Raw genomic sequence first — 19,481 nt, 5'->3', positions numbered from 1 at the left:
CTCTATTGAATTATGGTATCAGGGTTTTGAGCTATTTGGAGTTGTTTGTGGACAACAAGAGAGAAGGATCTAGTTTCATTCTTCTATGTAGCTAAGCAGTTTGAACTATACCATTTGTTGAAGTGAAGCTGTCTTTGCTGCAATGTGTATTGTTGGTCTGTTTGTTAAAAAGTTTCTTAAGATGCCCAACTTCATTTTACATTTGTAAGGTGTGAAGAATAGCACTCACCTCATCCAGCATCATAGCGGCAGTCTGGCACAATGGATCTAATCTGTATAGCACAACATAACTTTGAACACACAGGTTCAAAACACTGTTACGTTCTTTGTTTTTTTTTTTCCATAAAAAATCTTTTGAAAAGGAAGGAAACTCTTGAATGACTGGATTGATGGTGCCTATTTGGATTCCAGGCAGAACATTTCATGTTTCAGGTATAGCCTCATTACCTGAGCTCCAATTCGGTCTCTAAACTTTCAATCTGCTTTCCAATAGAATCCTCTGCTCCTGAATCTTGACCACGTACTTCATCTCGTGAGAATGTACGCCTCTGCAAAGATAGTGGGCAAGAAGGTGGGATTTAAAAAAAAAGCATCCTCAAATGCAGTGAAGATCTGCTGGAAATTCCAAGTGGTTATTGATAGCATTTTCCATGACACTTACTCGGAGTTTAACAGGTGGATTCTCTTCAGATTCTCTTTTTTCTTTGAGTTGCGCCACATCCTGAGCAAGGATCTTTCTTTCTTCAAGAAGGTCATTCAGATGCCGTTTGGCTTCCTCAGTACTGACCATAACCTCGATTTCATTTCCAAGCCAACTCTAGAAGAGAAATCAGTGATGTATGAGTTGGGGATGAGGACTACATGGGCTGGACCCAGTTGAACTTAATTTCATTTGGACCAGAGCCTATGAAAGCAGAAGTGAGATTTTTATGTGTGTCTATGTCACTAAAACCATTCCCTCTCTATGAACCGCTATCAACAGTCTTCCCTGTCATAGGGGCTTTCTACAGTGAACCTTCCTCTAGCTATCCTACTACTATTTATTGTTCCCTATAATATTTGTGGGTTTTTTTGCCATTCACTAGTCATGATATGTTTAAAGTAGATGGTGGGAGAGGGACTGGAGCAATGGCTCTATAGTTAGGGGCACATACTACTCTTTCAGAGGATCCAAGCTCGGTTCCCAGTACTTATGTCAGGTGGCTCATAAGTACCTGTAACTTGAGCTCCTGGGGATATAATGACTCTGGACTCCTTCAAGTATCTGCACTCATGCGCAAACAGGCACATGCACACACATTCAATACAATGAAATAAAAATAAAGTATAAATAAATAAAGTAGATGAAAGGACTTTTAAAAAGAAAATATAATTATCTTAATTGACTTTTAGAAACAGTAACCTTGAAGGCTGGATATAGCTTAGTGGTAAGAGTAGGTGCTCACATTCATTAAATGTTATAAATCTAACTTAAATGTTATAAATTTAACTCCCAATACCAAAAAAGGGAAAAGGAAAACAAACAAACAAAAAAACCAACCAACCAAGCAACCAACAAAGCACAAATTTGAGTTGGAGAAAGTTCTCAAAAGAACAAGAGCCATGCAAACTCAAAGCAGACAAAGTTCCAGGGGTGGGAAGTGGGCTTAAAGTCCTGCTGCTAACTGAGGAGCAACGGGCAGCTGTCAAGGGATGAAGAGTGAGTGTGCTTTAGATCCTGGTAGGTAGACCACACTCCTGTGGATGGCCACACAGCGAAGACTATTTGGGCAGCACAAATTAAAAAATAAATGCATAATAAACTAAAATTCAAAGGGTGTAAAATCACCACACTAACACTAATCAAAAGAGAGCTGGAGCGATTATATTCCTATTAGAGGTAGATAAAGGCAGGCATGACGGTGCATACCTATATTGTAACACGCAGGAGGCGGAGGGAGAGCATCCTGGCAGTGAGGTAAAGTTGAACCTCAAGAATTCTGACTCCCTCCGGTCTGGGCCTGAGCACTGAGCAGATCCCGGGTGGCAGCTCTGCCCCCAATCTCTAAGAACCCAGAGGAAGTGGGGCTCCCAGGAGCTCTAAACCGGGCAATATCTTAGGTAAGCAGATAGCAACACCTGCCCCAAAACAGGCAGTAATTGGGACCCACTAGGACCCAGGAAGTCACTCCTGGCCTGGAGCACTGATTCCTTCCTGTCTGCGCCTGAGCACTGAGCAGATATTGGGCCCTAGCTCTTACCCCAGTAGTAACACCCACCCCACACAGTTCTGATACAACCAAGATAATAAATAGGAAAGACAGGCTCCAGTCAGAGACAGGGTAGGTAGCACTAAGGAGATCCAGATGACAAAAGGCAAGCACAAGAACATAAGCATCAGCAACCCAGGGTACTTGGCATCATTAGAACCTAGTTCTTCCACACTAGAAAGTCCTGAATTTCCCATTATCACCAGGAAAGCAAGATTCAGATTTAAAATCACTTCTAATGATGACGATAGAGGACTTTAAGAAGGACATAAATAACACTCTCAAAGAATTTGAGAACATAGGTAAACAGGTAGAAGACCTTAAAGAGGAAAGAGAAAAATCCCTTAAAGAATTACACGAGAACACAACCAAACAGGTAAAGGAATTGAACAAAACCATCCAGGACATAATACTAGAAGTAGAAACAATCATGAAATCATAAAGGAAGACTACCCTGGAGATAGAAAACCTAGGAAAGAATCAGGAGTCATAGATGCAAGCATCACCAACAGAATACAAGAGATAGAAGAGAGAATCTCAGGTGCAGAAGATACCATAGAAAATATTGACACAACTGTCAAAGAAAATGCAAAATGCAAAAAGTTCTTAACACAGAACATCCAGGAAATCCAGGACACAATGAGAAGACCAAACCTAAGGATAATAGGTGTAGATGTGAGTGAAGATTCCCAACTTAAAGGGCCAATAAATATCTTCAACAAAATTATAGAAGAAAACTTCCCTAATCTAAAGAACAAGATGCCCATAAACACACAAGAAGCCTATAGAACGCCAAATAGACTAGACCAGAAAAGAAATATCTCCCATCACATAATAATCAAAACACCAAATGCACAAAACAAAGAAAGAATATTAAATGCAGTAAGGGAAAAAGGCCAAGTAACATATAAAGGCAGACCTATCAGAATTACACCAGACTTCTCACCAGATACTATAAAAGCTAGAAGATGCTGGACAGATGTCATACAGACCCTAAGAGATCACAAATGCCAGCCCAGGCTACTATACCCAGTAAAACTCTCAATTACCATAGATGGAGAAACCAAGATATTCCACAACAAAACCAAATTTACGCAATATCTTTCCACAAACCCAGCACTAGAAAGGATAATAGCGGGAAAACTCTAATACAAGGAGGGAAATTATACCCAAGAAAGAGCAAGAAAGTAACCCTCTTCCAGCAAATCCAAAAGAAGATAGCCACACAAAGATAATTCCACCTCTAATAACAAAAATAACAGGAGACAACAATCACTGTTCCTTAATATCTCTTAACATCAATGGACTCAATTCCCCAATTAAAAGACATAGGCTAATTGACTGGATACGTAAACAGGACCCAGCATTTTGCTGGAAATCTACCTTAGTGACACAGACTTTACCTTAGAGTAAAAAGGCTGGAAAACAATTTTTCAAGCAAATGGTCCTAAGAAACAAGCTGGAATAGATAATCTAAAATCTCCAGCCCAAGAACACAAAGGAAGGAACTCATGGCTCCACCTGTATAGGTAGTTGAGGGTGGTCTTGCCAGGCATCAGTGGAAGTGGAAGGCCTTGGTGCCTAAAATTTGGATTCCCTAGTGTTGGGGAATTTCGAGAGCAGGGAAGCAGGAATGGGAGGATGGTGGGAGCACACCCTCATAGTAATTGGAGGAGAGGAGATGGGGTAAGGGGTTAGGCATCAGTGGAAGTGGACAGCCTTGGTGCCTGGAAGTTTGGATTCCCTAGTGTTGGGGAATTTGAGAGCAGGGAGGCGGGAATGGGAGGATGGTAAGAACACACCCTCATAAAAACTTCCACAATTATACGGATTAGACATGACAGAGACAGGCTGCCAGAATTCAAACAAAAAATTATCTTGATACTAAAATTTGTTTTGAGAATTGTATATTGCAGAATACACAGCCTCGGTGTGTCTACTCAACAAGTGAGCTGAGTAGATCTGCTTGAACCTGTGATGTCCTGGAATTCCAGCTGGATGCAGTGAAGACACAGCGTCAGAGGCTTATCAATTTACTCTTCCCCCCATCCCTCTTCTAATATCTCAACACCCGTAATCAGCTTGAAGAAGTTAAAGAAGAGTTGGTGCCCCTATTCCCTGGGCTTGGAGACTGAGGTGGTTAATATTGGGCTGTCTTTCCATGGAAAAGTAGTGGTTTTGTTGGAACAGGGAGGATTAGCTAGGACTTATTGCATAGCCATAACCTGTTGGTAGAAATATGTATAATTGTTATTAAGAAGAAGTTATAATTTCTTAAATGGTACAAAATTTACTTTGATTTCAAATTTAAGGTTTTCATTGGTATGAGCTTCTTATTAATATAAAAGTGAGATTAATATTGTTACTCTCATAGGCATTGCACCTATATAACACATTTAGGAATACAAGGCTTAGACCCAGTCCTTCTTTAACTTTTATAACTGATTTGAGATGGCTCAGCATGTGAGTTAAGGGCCTATAGCAAATTCATGGCTCTCAGTTTATTGTTAGGGTGTTTTCTATATTTTCTTTAGAAATAGCTGAGAGGAGTTAACAGACAACAGTCCAGATTGCCTTACATGGATAGTTGGTTTTCAAAACATCAGAAGTCCACAGAATTGATGTTACAAACATTTCTGTATTAATGTTCATTTTGATTAGAGACCTGTCTGCTCCTGACAGCTTCCTGTCTTGGATTCTAAGAAGAAATTGAGCATCTTTGGAGTTACTCCAGTTGTCGTGAGACAGCCACTATGCAAGAATTGCCTCTTTTCATCTACAGACAAATCACTGTCCAGAAAAGGACACACTTTCGGAATAGTTGACTGATTATATCTGCTAAGACAGAGTAATCAGCCCTTATTAATTGTGCATCACTAGGTCAGTCAGATGATCCTAGGCCAGAAGACTGAAGATCAGATGCTCTAAAGTTTTGTAGTATAGGGACTGTCCAGGTGTTCAGCAGTCTCTATAATTTGGCTAAGTTTTAGAAGCTATGCTTTGTGCTTCCCATAATTTCAGTTAACTCAAGTCATTCTGGATTTTTGACAGGGTTGAAGATTTATAGTCTCATAGCCAATCTTGGCTATTTGAGAGGATGGTTTTCAGCTGACATTTGTTCTAGCTCACATCTGTCTGTAACTCTAGTTCTATCTGATCTAAGGCTCTCTTCTGGCCTCCCCAGGCACCAGGCACAATGGGGTACACAGAAGCAGATGCAGGCAAACACTCAAACACGTAAAATAAAGATAAGAACTTAAAAAGCAAAATGAAACCAATAAAAAAGAGGCAGATTTTAGAATAAAATATTCCCAAGAATAAAGAAATTAATTTCATAAAAATGAAGAAGCCAATTAATTCTATCTTTTTTTTCCATCAAGACAAATTCGTGTTATGTAGCTCTGGCAGGCTTGGAACTTGTTATATAGAACAGGTTGAACCCATATTTGGTATGATTCTCTTGCTTCTGTCTCCCAAGTACTGGGAATACAGACTTGAGAGACCTGGCTGGGTGAAAGCAAATCCCAGAGCTTCCATGTGGTACATGTTTCACAAAGGGCAACAGCATTGCTCCATATTGTGCGACAAAGCAGAAGTCAGCATTACTTTTTGATATTCTTTTATATGGTTTCACATCCCATCATATGCACAAGATACCTATTGTGTCTCATACTTACACAACCATTTTGTTTTTCATTTTCAATATTTTACTTAATAAATTATATTAGATCTTAATCATTTAGCAGACTTTTTGTTTGTCCAATTCTAGGTAATGTGTGTTAGCATACTTAAGGTGTACAAGGCTGAAGTGTGCATTTTCAACTTTAAATATAGGTGTTTTGGGATGGACCTTCATTATAAGCTGAGAAGCACTCACACATAAAATATTAAAAAATGCCACTGTGTTTATAAATTACTAGTCTGTGGTTTTCTTGTAATGGCTTTTTCTGGGTTGGATATCAAGGTAATACAGGTAGTTGAGCAGCAAAAGTAATCCTTTCAATTCTGTTGTCTAAAAGACTTTGCATGGGACTAATGTGATTTCTTCCTTAAAAATTTGGCAGGATTTGGAATAGGCCTGGTGGCACATACCTTTAATACTAGCACTTGAGAGGCAGTGGTAGGCTGATCTCTATGAGTTCAAGGCCAGCCAGGTCTACATAGTGGCTTCCAGGACAGCCAAACCTACATAGTGTCTCAACACCCACCACCCATTTTTTCATATATAACTAATTTAAGTCTACCCTCTACTTCTTCCCCTATTCAACTTCAAAAACTGATCTCAGGAGAGAGATTGCTTAGTGGATAAAGCACTTGCTACAGAAATATAAACACTAGATTTTAGTTCCCCAGCATCTGTGTAAAAAGGAAGGGATGGGGATATGGTGACCTGGGTGTAATTCCAGCACTTGGGAGGCAGACAGGGCACTCAAAGCTAACTGAGTTTCAGGGCTAGGTTAGTTGAATTTATGAGTTCTGAGTTCAGTGAGAAATCAGCAGCAGATAGCAGAGTGTGAAGACATCCAACAACAACCTCTGACCTCCACTAGGTTCACACCTACCAACACACTGCACACACATGCACATACATGCATATATCAAACACAAAATTGATCAAGTTGTTCAGGTTGTACCATGTTTCTTCTTTAGCAAACTTCAATAATTTGTATATTTCAGGGAAATTGTCCATTTCAGTTAAAATCTCAAATTTATTGCCATAAATGCATTCTACCACATTCCCTATTTGTACACACACACACACACACACACACACACACACACACACACACACATCTCTATATATCTCTATATATAAAACATTGTGATACAGTTTATGAAATTTCTGCTAATTATATTTTGTTTGTTTTTTACTTTTACTTGATCAGGAAAGCCAGGGGCTTATGAAAAAAACCAACTTTTCTTACAGATAGTTATCATGGAAGAGTTGATGTTTATACATATTTTGCCATAAAAAGTTTTAGTTAAATGTAATGCTTTTGAAATAGGGTCCTACTATGCAGCCCATCCCTGTGATCCTCCTGCTCTAGTCTCTAAAGTTCTAGGGCCTATCAAAATCAGAAACAAGTGAAAAAAACCTCATTCATGAATTTCTCCTCTGGTCTTTATTAATCCTTTCCTTCTGCTTACTTTGTATTTCACTTGACTTCCTTAGCTTCTTCAAGGAAGCAATTGAGAACAATGACCTGCATGCTTTCTTTCTTAATATAAGTATGTGGGACAACAAACATTCTCCAACGATAATGTATTTTCATTTAATTCAAAATACATTCTAATATTTGGGTTAATTTCTGCCTTAACAGTGGGTTATTTAGAAGTGTCTCATTTAGTTTCTAAGTGTTTAGAGAGTTTTTCAAATATAGGTTTTTTTTTTTTATTAAAAGACACAGTCACATGCAACTCTGGCTGTCCTCAAACTGTAGTGAGGCTGGTTTGAACTTCTGCCATCTACCCACAGAATATTGAATAATAGACATGTGTCACCATGCCCTATTTCTGAAATATCTTTTTTGTTATCCATTTGTGCTTTAATTCCATCATAGTCAAAAGTCATACTGACTTGAATTGTCTTAAGCTGTTCAGAGCACACTGAAACTTATTTTATGGCTCAGAATCTTAGTAGATTTTCTCTATGAACTCATTGTATATTTCATTTTCTAGGTGTGTACCAAAGTGAAATGACTATACTTATGCAGAAACCTGCCTATGAACTTTTAAATAGTAACTTAATTCATGTAATGGCTGAGTTAGGTATTGACTTCATTGGATTGAGGGATACCTGAAGGACAGGTAAAGCTTTTTCCCCCTGGGTATATCTGTCAAGGTGTTTTCAAGGAAGACTAGGTGTGAGTAGGTGGACTGAGTTGGGAAGATTTACCATCAGTGTGGATGGCTACCACCCTGACCAGGCTGGAGTCCCAGCAAAAACAAACTTGACAGAGGGAGGATTCCTGTCTTTCCTGAAGCTGGGACATGAGAGCTTCAAGCACTTTGTTCTTTGGATTCCAGGACTTATATCAACATCCCTGGATTCTTAAGCCTTTGCCTGTGATCGAGAGTTACACAATTGGTTTCCTGGTTTTGAAGCTATCAGACTTAGACTGACTCTCTCTGTCTCTCTGTCTCTGTCTGTCTCTCTCTCTCCACCTAGCTCCTCCTCTCCCATCACCCCTCTCCTTCAGCTTTGAGAAGAGGGAGGTCTTCCCTGGATATCAAAACACACTGGCACCTCAAGTCACTACAGAACTAGGCACATCCTCTCCCACTGAGACCAGACAAAGAGGCCCAGTTAGGGGAACAGGATCCACAGGCAGCTTGTTTTTTTGACAACAGTTTAAAGATAGCTCTTTAGGAAAATAAGGATTTCATGCAGACCTTCCAATTCCGTATTTACTTTTAAATGAGAAGAAAGTTATTTCCTGCCCCCAGTGCGAGTAAGAAAAATGGCAGTTCAGGGTGTTCATACCTTCATTCGGGCTGCAGTGCCTTCCTTCCCACGGCCCTGAGTGTCTTTCCGTTTTTCTGCAACCTCTTTTTGCTTTTGGAGAGCATCCTTAAGACGTTTATTGGCAGCTGCTGCCTAAATACAAAAGGCAAGTGGTTATGCTGAAGAGCAGTTTAATTTGCAGCATCTCAGCAAATAAAGTCTAGGCTTCGATTCCTAAAGGAATTAGATTCTAAGTTACTATGGACATGATAATGAATGAAGAGCTACTGCTTCAGAATGCACAAGAGGATAGGTATATTTACAGAAAATCCCGCAGGCTAAAACTGTTTGGGAATATCATGTCTTGCTAGTAGTCTGTTTTATTTTTGTTAGAAAAAAGTCATACTAGAAAGAAAAATTCACATTTGAGTGATACAGTTTTCATCCCAGGTTTTATTTGCTCACAGGCCATACAAGATAAAAAGAGATCAAGATTTTGAACTTACTCAGCTTGCATGGTGTTGCATGCTCATAATCCCAGCACTTAGGAGATAGTCAGGAGGACTAGGTGTTCAAGGCCAACCTTAGCTACATAATGAGTTCAATTACAACCTGGACTACATAAGTTCTGGTCTTAAAATAAAACAGTAACCAAGAACAAACTCACTAACAAAACCAACCAAGGAAAACAATTCATAAATTTTGCTAGCCAATATTAATGTCCCCTATTTCCTATGACACTTTGTGAGCATGTTTAAGTATGAAAATGACAATGCTTGTGGCCCAGCAGACTGGCTTTTCTTACCTACCTCCTCAGTTTTACGTCTGAGCACATTAGACTGTTTCTGGAAATTCCTTTCAAGTTTGAGCAGCTCGTATTGCCTTTTACGATCCTGATAACAAAAAAATTGAGATTGTAATTGATGTTCAGGTAACAAAAATAAATCCTTAAACCAAGAAGCCTTCCCAGATATCCTTTATATTTAAGGCTTAGTACAATTCTATGAGTTGCCTTTATCTTCTTTAATCAGAATAAGGAGCTGGATGTTCTAGAAACTAGGTTTGAATATACATAAAGATACTTGTCTTCCATAGCTTACTGTTCTGTGGCCAAATTCTGTTTCTTGGACTTAAGTCAATTATAAATGTTACCGTAGAATGTGAGATCTGAAAGGAACCAAAGACTAGCCATCCAATGAACAGCCTTGTCCACATAGGTTGTAACTGACAGAGCTAGAACTCTGTATGAGTTGATTGGTCATAAAACCCAGTGGCTGGGAAAAAAGGAGAAATATACTACAAAGCTAGACACCAATAAATTAGGACAGCTCCAGTGAAAGGAGCTTCTCATTTCTGAACAAATCTAGCATACTCTGAATATATCCTCTTTGCTCAAAGATGAAAAATCAAGACCATGAAACACCAAGGGATATCACCTGCTTCAAACAACCACAGGCTTTGATTTCTTGGCCCCTTCCCTATCTTCCTAATCCATTAAGCTTTCTGGTTCTACGTGTTGCTTACCCAATCTGGATGGCACGGTCAACCACTGTAGTCATATCTTTGCTAGTGTACATATAAGAGCTCTTAGGAGATGGCCAACACAGTTGCACTCAAGGGTATTTTTGGAGACTTATCATCTCATAATATTTTCTTACTGTTTTTCAATATATATATTATAGTTTCAAATTTTTGTTTTTAAGAGTTTGTGTGTATGTGTGTTTTTCTGTACATATTTCTTGTACTTTAAAAATTATTCTGGTTTGGTTTTTTGCCTATTTGTTTCTGAGAGAGAGAGAGAGAGAGAGAGAGAGAGAGAGAGAGAGAGAGAGAGAGAGAGAAAGAGAGAGAGAGAGACAGACAGAGAGGCGGGTGCATGGAGTTGGTGATTATTGCATAAAATTTTTCAATAAAAATGAGTTGAATATGCTGATTCTGAGTAGCAAGCAAATGTGGGTATAAGGTACACTGGTTTTAAGTTCACCTTTAGAAATTATTTGATCCTGAAAATTATAACATGTAACTGTTTAAAATTGGAATGACATTTTGAAATGATCCTGTATCCACAACAAATTAAAAGAATTGATTTAAAAAAGAGCTATTAATTTCACCAGTGGGAATTGTACCTTAGTGGCAGAATGCTTGTCCACCAAGCATGAAGTCTTAGGTTTAATTCTGAGTAGCAGGGAAAAGAAGAGGACTATTCATTTTATAGAACTAATTTAATGTTTATGTAATAGGTGTGGCTCTAGGTTCTGGGATGTAGATGTGAAGATGACCTGTTAGTATTCTCAAAGACAGAAACTGCAAGCAAATATAAACAACATGTAATTATAACAGAATACAATGTAATTGCAAAATTGTGATTAATCCTATTTTAACAGGACATGTGTTAGTATGAGGCCAAGGGAATTAAACCGCTAGGAGACTAAACTAGTTGAGCGAAGCTTCTCGTTAGTGCTTCTAGTTGTCCTTACATTTTACTTGGAATTATTCCCCACTGCTGTCCTGAAAACTTTTCACCATTTAACCCAGTGTCCCTTTTATTTTATTGTCCTTAGTTTTGACTTTTGGTATCATTAGCCCGCCCAATACCACTTCTGCAGCACCCTCATCCCTTTTCAGTCCTAAAAAATTCATTGCTTTCATTTTTATTCTATGTGAAATAAAGGGATTCTCTTTATTTATATTTATTTATAATAAAAATTAAGATTCTTGGCAATTCAGCATATCCACTATTGTAAAGTATTAACTTAGTAATTTATAGATAAGCCTTCTTCTTTTGTTTAGCGCTTTTACTGAGATAACTAATGCCTGATGCCACTTAATTACCTAATGTATGATTCATGGCTTTTGGCATATTCATAGAGTTGATGTAAAAACCAACACCACAATCCAAGTGTTGCTACATTTTTATTACCATAGAAAGAAATCTCATGTCCTTTACCTATCGCAACACAACCCCATCACTGTAACTATTATTTTCTGCCTATAAATTTGCCAATTCTGGGCATTCCCTATAATATATTAATATGTCATTATTTGTTAATGGCTTCTTTCACTTAGCACAATGTTTTCAAGGTTCGTTCATGTGGCAGCATATGTCAGTACTAAATTTCTTTTCATGGTCAAAATATTGTATTCTATGCATATTTTTATTTATCCATTTACTCACTGATATACTCAAGTTTGCCCCCACAGTTTTGGCTAATATCACTTATGCTCCATGAACATACACATACAAGTTTTACATGGGCATGCCTTTAGACCTTCCCAGTAAATGGAAGTAGGAGCGGAATCACTGGATTACAGTACCTCTAGATTATTTATCCTACCTGCCAACTGTTCGTCACAGCAGCTATACCATTTTGCCATCCTACCAGCAAATGCATGACGTTTCTAATTCTGGATTCTTGCCAAACCTTTTCTTTTCATAAAAATGATCTTGTGGGTGTGAAATGGTCTGTCACCATGGTTTCCATTTGCATTTTCCTGGTGGTAAATGACACTGAGTACCTTTTGTGAACTCCTTTGTTCATCTTACAACTAGGTTGTTTATTGAGAGGTAAGATTTTTTTTTATATATTGTGGTTGCAAGATCCTTGTCATTTTTATGACTTATGAATACCTTCTACCAGTTTGTGTACTGACTATGTTCAAGCTGGTATTGTTTAGAGTGCAAGGGCTTTTATGTTTGTCTAATATAATTTTTCTTTGACTATGCTTTAGGCATTCCTTTAAAAATTAAGAAAGAAACTTTTACTTAATCAAAATTCACAAAGACTAATAACACTTATGCTTTGTAGGAGATTTTATTATTTATTTATTTTGTATGTGTGTGTGTGTGCGTGTGCGTGCGCGCACACACATAGTATGGAGGTCATAGGGGAACTTGTGGGAATCAGTTCTCTCCTATGTGGTTCCCAGCGAATGAATTCAGGCTTGGTGGCAAGTATCTCTCACTGTTGAGAGATACTTGAGCTATCTCACTGGGTTACAAAGAGATTTTTATATGGTTTGATTTAATTTTATATATGGTATGATACATGATGGAAAGACTATTCTTTGTGTATATTGCGTATATACAAATAAACTTGTGCAAAGATGTGTGAGCATACATATGTGTGCACATGCAGGTAGAGGTGAGCCTTAAGTGTTATTTCTCAGGAGCAATCTATCTTGCCTTTGAGACACGGTATCTCACTGGGACCTATGGCTTGGGTATTGAGCACCTCCTCATTGAAAGAACTATTATTTCTTCATTGAATTGTCTTGGCACCATTGCTGAAAATCAATTGGGTCACTAGGTCTGGTGTAACACGTCTGTAATTCCACAACTACCCAGGGGCTAGGATAAAGCAAGTTACAGGTCAGTCTGTACAACTCAGTGAGATCAGAGTTGGAAAAAAAAGAAGAAATATATTTAAAAAAAAAAAAAAAAAACATGGAATAGGACCGGGGAAGTCTGGGAGGAATTAGGTAAAGAAATGTGGGTAGAGGTAAATAAGACCTAAATATGCTGGAGTCATGTATGAAATTTCTAAAGAATAAATCTTAAAAATTAGAAACTAAATTAAAAAAAATAAAATCAGGAGTGAGGATATAGTTAAATAGTAGAATTTGACATGGGCAAGGCTCCAAGTTCAATCCCTGATGTTGGCCCTCCAACAACACAACTGATTATAAAGCATGTGGTTTTTGGATTTTCTATCCTAACCCACTGATATGTGCCTATGTTTATGCAGCAGCAGTCATATTTGTTGCAGCCTTTTCTTTCTGATTGCTCTTACATTTCCATCTGAATTTTAGGATTTCAGCTTGTGAATTTCTGTGAAAAAGTCAGATGTGTTTTTGTTTTTCTCTAGTGCTTCTGACTGACCCTGGGGCCTCACACATGCTAGGCAAGCAATTTATCACTGAAATTTTGACTACAATTGTGTTGAATCTGCAAATATATATGAGGAATAGTCTATATTTAGAATATCAGATCTTTCTGCCCATGAATATGAACTATCTTTTCTTTTATTTGGTTTTTAAATTCAATGTTTTATAGTCTTCAGGGTGAAAATTAGAAAGTTCTTTTGCTAATTATTCCTAAGTATTCATATTGATGGTATTCCAAATTGGATGATTATCTTATTTTTATGTATACAGAAATAAAACTGTTCTGTGTTATATGTTTGTTTGTTTGATGTGTTGTATGAATTTAGGTGTATCTTGTTCCTGATGGAAGGGATGTTTTTGTTTTTTATTATTAAGTATAACCTAATGTTGGCAGTAGGTTTTTTCATACACAACTTTGTCAGATTCAGGAAGTCATCTTTGAAGTTTGTTTTTTATCATCAAACAATGTTGGGTTTTGTCAACTCTTTTTTTGTGTGATGTGTGTGAAGATTTTGTGTATATGTGTGGAGGATTAAAGTCAGTGTGTGTGTGTTGAGAATAGAAGCCAGGGTCTCATGTATACTGAATTTCATAGTAACTCTTTGTTTAACAGATGGTCTATTTTTAAAAGGGACTAATTACACCAGTAGGATGGCTCAGAGGGTGGTGGCACCTGCTGCCAAGCTCAAATATCTGGGTTTGATTCCTGGGACTCACATGTAGAGAAAATAGACTACTGTGACTTGTTCTCTGATCTTCACATACACGAGATAAATAACTGTTAAAAAAGTACTGGCTGGACCATTTTACATGCCATTAGTTATGTTTGATGGTCCTGATTTTAACATATTACCACCAACTTGGCTATTTTCTCTTTTAATTCTAGTAGATATGGGGTGATATTGCACTGTGGTTTCTATGTGTCCTACACGTGTTCCACTAAATAGCTCAATTGTCATGATAAGTGTTATATATACCACTCTTTCTTCTCATATTTTGCCCAAGTACCATACATACAAATAATTTTGCTTGGGTTTGAACTGCTCATTGTAAAGCTTAAACTAAAAAAAAACAAAGAAACACACAAACACACCCGCCAAAGCCCCAAACCACAACAAAAAGCCACACACAGACACTTAGAAAATCCTTCTGAAAAATGCTATGCTAAAAATCTTGCTGGCTCAGTAGGAAAAGTTGCTTGCAACCAAACCTGATGACTTGAGTTTAACCTCTGAAATCCACATAATAGAAGGAGAAACCTGACTTCTTAGGCTATTGGTGCCCTCCTCCCTCTGCCCAATAAAATAAATATTATTTTAAAGAAGATCTTCCTAAAACCAGTTTTTTTTTTCTGATTCCTTGAGCTCCCTATCAGGAGGAACCATCAGGAGTGACGCTTCCCTGGTGACACCAGTTTCTTTACAACTTTTCCCCTGACAAATATCTCATGTATTTAGGGTTAGAAGCATCTGCAAGTGGCTGAATTGCTTTTAAGATCTTTCTGCTGTTAGCATACTATCACTGGACATAAGCAGAAAGTATCCCTGTGTAGGAACAGTCCCGTCCCACAGCAACCCTGAACGTGACTGATGTGCTTCAGTGCACATCTTCTGCCTTCTGCTTTATGTCTCACACCTTCTGGTCCTGGTTTTCCTTTACTGCTTTTTTTTCTAAAGTGAGCATTTTTCTTATGTGTTGTTCTTTTTAAAATATTCTATCTTATTTATTATTGTGTGGAGGTATGTACTATGGGATGTGTGGAGGCCAGAGGACAATCCGTAGAGACAGTTCTATACTTCCATCTTTATGTGGCTCTCGAGAGTCACTGAAGTTGTTGGGCTTGGCAGCAAACACCTTTACTTGCAGAGCCGTCACACTAGCCTCTTTTTGTATGTTCTTTAATAATTTACTCCACATACTAAAGAAATTCATGCTTACACTGTTGCTTCTTCCTATATAGACAAGACATTATTCAAGGCTAGAGCTCATTTATTACTCAGAAAGATTTCCATAGCACCTAGTCAACAGTATCTTGTACACAGTAGACACTCAGCAGAAAGCTGTTCAATTTCTGACTGTCACACTTCTGGAGATATCAGATATCTGCAAAGAATCTTTAGTATTACTAGCTCGGAGAAGGCTCATTCCCTGGGCCTTTGAGGAGCTTTAATGCACTTACCCGTTCTTTTAACTGAATTACTTCTTTGTCTTTTTGTTGCTTCCAATGCCTAAACTTCTCAGCATCCTCTTTCATTTGACGCATTAACTGGACTCGCTGGTGTTTCATTGTCTGTAATAACAAAACAAAACTAAGCCAAACCAAACAAAACCAGTGTATTAATCATATGCACTTTATTCTGGGCTGATGTACAGATGGACAGAGTAACCATAAAGAGAGGAAAGTCAGAGCTAAGTTGTAGTCACCAACTGCTCATTAGGCTTGCTATCTCCTGCTAACCTTACACAGGGTTTCCAAGTATAGACTATACAAAGAAAGACTCAAAAAGTAAGAATTATTCCAAAAAGCTAAATTCTGCCCCAAATTTACTTTAGTTAGGATGAGTCTCAAGGAAGTATTTTGTTTCTCTTTAAAGATTTTTTTTTTTTTTTTTTTTTTTTTTTTTTTTTTGGTTTTTCGAGACAGGGTTTCTCTGTGTAGTCCTGGCTGTCCTGAAACTCACTCAGTAGACCAGGCTGGCCTCAAACTCAGAAATCCGCCTGTCTCTGCCTCCCAAGTGCTGGGATTAAAGGCGTGCGCCACCACGCCCGGCTTTGTTTTTACTTTTGAGTGTGTGTGTGTGTGTGTGTGTGTGTGCGCATGATGTTAGTGAGGTGTTCCATCCCCTGGATTTGGAGTGATAGGTTGGGAATGGAATTTGGATTTCCTGAGTCATTTCTCCAGACACTTAGAAAAGTAAGGAAGACATTATTTGGGGACAGTGTTTCATAATGTAACTCTCACTGGCCTTCAGTTCCCCAAGAGGGCTGCCTTGTCTGGCCTCAGGAAGAGAGGATATGTCTAATCTGGCAGAGACTTGATGTGCCAGGGTAGGGGGGTATGGGAGCACACAATCAAGAGGAGAAGGGGAGGGAGGATGAGGGGGACAGGGAGAATGGGAAATGGGGCAGCATTTGGGATAAATTAAAAAATTGCTATGTAAATCAGGTTGACCTAAATCTACAAAAATCTACCTGCCTCTGAATCCTGAGTGCTGGGATTAAAAGTGGCTTCAAGGAAATATTTTCTAAGATCATGAACAAATTCAACTATCAGCTATAATATTCTATTGATTTCAGTGCCAACAAGCTGTATTCATTTTGCTGATGTTCCAAGCTGAATACTCAATAACTGAAAATATCCTCTAAATGCCTAAACTTTTGCTATTACTTTACAAAATTGTGCCACGTGATCATGGAAGATGATCAGAACATGGCTGCAGAACACTGAAATTTTAATCTTTTGGTCTAATATAAAAATTCTATATGCAAAAAAGGAAGGTCAAAGCAAAGTTTTATCATTTAGATTCTACACAGTGACTAGCACAATGTCCTCGAATACCACACTTGTGGCTAATTTTACACCTGAAATGATTGCCCTGCTTCCCACCTTCTTGCCTGAAATCACTTTGGCATGATTCTAAATGGAACACCTATGCTTGCAGTTCCAAGGTGGTAAAAACAAGGATGAGGGTTTATTACCCGTATTTCCTGGTTCAGCTTGGAGACAGTATGCTCAGTGGATTCCTTCAGCTTCAGAAGTTTGGACTGTTCATGTAGTTTTTTTTTCAAATCAGCTATCTGACCCTCCAGCTCCTGAAGACGTTTGCGACGGCGCTCACTCAACCTAAATGCAAGTGTGATAGGAACAAAATGGCTTATTCTAAAATATGTAACAGAGAACTCCCAGGTTTATAACCTTGATATATAGTCACCTTTAAAATAATGATAATCAAAAATATCTCACTAATGAGAGCTTCATATCAGGGTAAAGCAACATAGTTTTGAATATATACAATGAGCTGCTTCAAATATACTTTTTCCCATCACTCAGTGCCAAAAAGAATTCATTTTGCATAAGCTGTAAGGAATAATTCTGATGATGTTAGTCGAAGACAGAAAGTAAACATTTAACATCACTCCAAAGAACATAACGTTTAGATTCAGTAGAAAACAAAAATAATGCTAAGAGCAAGTTAGGCTCTTTCTAAGGAAGAAGTGTAAAGGAGGGCGCTTCTGACTGTCTTAGTTATAGTCAAGCCCTTAGCCCCAATCAAGGGTAGTTATATTGATTTTTAATTATAAGTTTGAGCATTAATAATATTCATAAGCAGGGGCACAGAAATTGTCTAGGAGGTCTAGACACTATTTTCCAAATGCCAGCTTTCATTTAACTAATTATAAATCCTTCCTTGGGGCTGGAGAGATGGCTCAGTGGTTAAGAGCACTGTCTGCTCTTCTAGAGGTTCTGAGTTCAATTCCCAGCAACCACATGGTGGCTCACAACCATCTGTAATGGGATCTGGTGCCCTCTTCTGGTGTGTGTCTGAAGACAGTGCACTCACATACGTAAAATAAATAAATAAATCTTTAAAAAAAAAAAAAAAAAAAGAAAGAAAGAAATCCTTCCTTGATCACAGTCCCTGTCTGTAAACTCTAAATTCCGCTTACCCTTACCATAATTCTTAATGACTGCTAAAAATGATTTGGGCATTAGTTGTTTGCTATATTATAGCATAATTTTATTGTTGTCCTGAGATGCTATTTTACTGGGTCTGGGGAGATGGCACAGGAGTGAAGAGCACACGCTACTCTTGCACATGACCCAAATTCAATTTCTAGCATTCACATTGGGTGGTTCACAACCACTTGACCTCCACTGTCAGGGGATCTTGTACCATTTTCTGACTTTCATGGGCACACACTGACCCCTACCATAATTAAACATAATTTTAAAAAAAGTAACATCATGATTAATTTTTCTTGTATCTAGGTTTCTTTTCCCTACCTACTATGTTAAAATTGTTTAGGGGCAGTGAATGGGTCTTATAGCTAGCGTTTATTGACTTTATTCTTACTTGGCTTGGTTGACATCCTTCTTTGCTGTTTGAAGTTCAAGAACCAATTCTTCTTTTTCCTTCTGTAGACTGAGGACTTCCAATTCTAGATTTTTAATATTATCCTAGAAACATTACAGGTCAGAGAAAAGAAAAGATTATATAGAACAGGAAGATAATTGCTTCAACATTCTGTCTCTAGGAGCCATTAATAATAATAATAATAATAATAATAATAATGATAATAATAATATTGTATTGACACATGGTCTCATTATATAGTTCTAGCTGGCCCTGGAACTTGTAAACTGGCATCAAACTCACAAAGGCAGGCCTGCTTTTGTCTCCTGAGTGTTTGGATTAAAGTTGTCTATGACCTTGAATTACTTTTATTAATTTATTTTTTCCTTCCTTCCTTCCTTTTCTTCCCCCCTCCCTCTCTCCCTTTCTTTTTGAAAAACCAAACAGGGTCTTATTATACAGGCTGGGCTGGGCTCTTTCCTATGCTCATGCCTTAGCTTCCCAAGGGCTATGGTTACAGGGATTCCACATCTGGCTTTATGAATTTAAAATTTACTACTTCAATTGTATACTAAAAATATTTCTTTTTGACTTGTTGGAGAATAAAGCTGTGTGGTAGTAAACACACACACATATATGTATATATATGTATACATGTATATGTATACATATATATTTGGACTTGAAATTCAATGGCCTGGATCTGAATATTAACTCTAACACAAAGCATATCAGAGAAACCCCCCCCCCCTTATCCCTAGTTTTTATGCTGTAAAGAGTTAAGATAGTAGTTCTGAGACCACTATCAATAAAAGGGCTCCTTGCAAG

The 19,481-nt window shown here is 37.9% G+C and overlaps 1 protein-coding gene across 2 annotated transcripts in view; it reads right to left on the bottom strand.

Annotated features, from left to right (window-relative positions):
* The window catches only part of Kif4a (kinesin family member 4A), a 102,689-nt gene that overhangs the window by 14,803 nt on the left and 68,405 nt on the right, over positions 1-19,481 (bottom strand). For both annotated transcript variants that reach the window (XM_034485119.2, XM_076918394.1), the window contains exons 15-21: positions 18,654-18,757; positions 17,278-17,422; positions 15,758-15,868; positions 9,504-9,587; positions 8,734-8,847; positions 662-817; positions 448-548 (exon numbers count right to left, since the gene is read on the bottom strand). In XM_034485119.2, coding sequence (XP_034341010.1) covers positions 448-548; positions 662-817; positions 8,734-8,847; positions 9,504-9,587; positions 15,758-15,868; positions 17,278-17,422; positions 18,654-18,757 — 815 coding nt within the window. The remainder of the gene's footprint in view (positions 1-447; positions 549-661; positions 818-8,733; positions 8,848-9,503; positions 9,588-15,757; positions 15,869-17,277; positions 17,423-18,653; positions 18,758-19,481) is intronic.

The sequence above is a fragment of the Arvicanthis niloticus genome, chromosome X (genome assembly GCF_011762505.2).
Source record: "Arvicanthis niloticus isolate mArvNil1 chromosome X, mArvNil1.pat.X, whole genome shotgun sequence".
NCBI classification, from domain to species: Eukaryota; Metazoa; Chordata; class Mammalia; order Rodentia; family Muridae; genus Arvicanthis; species Arvicanthis niloticus.
Note: the sequence above shows the minus strand (reverse complement) of the source record. Positions and strands in the feature narration are given on the sequence as shown.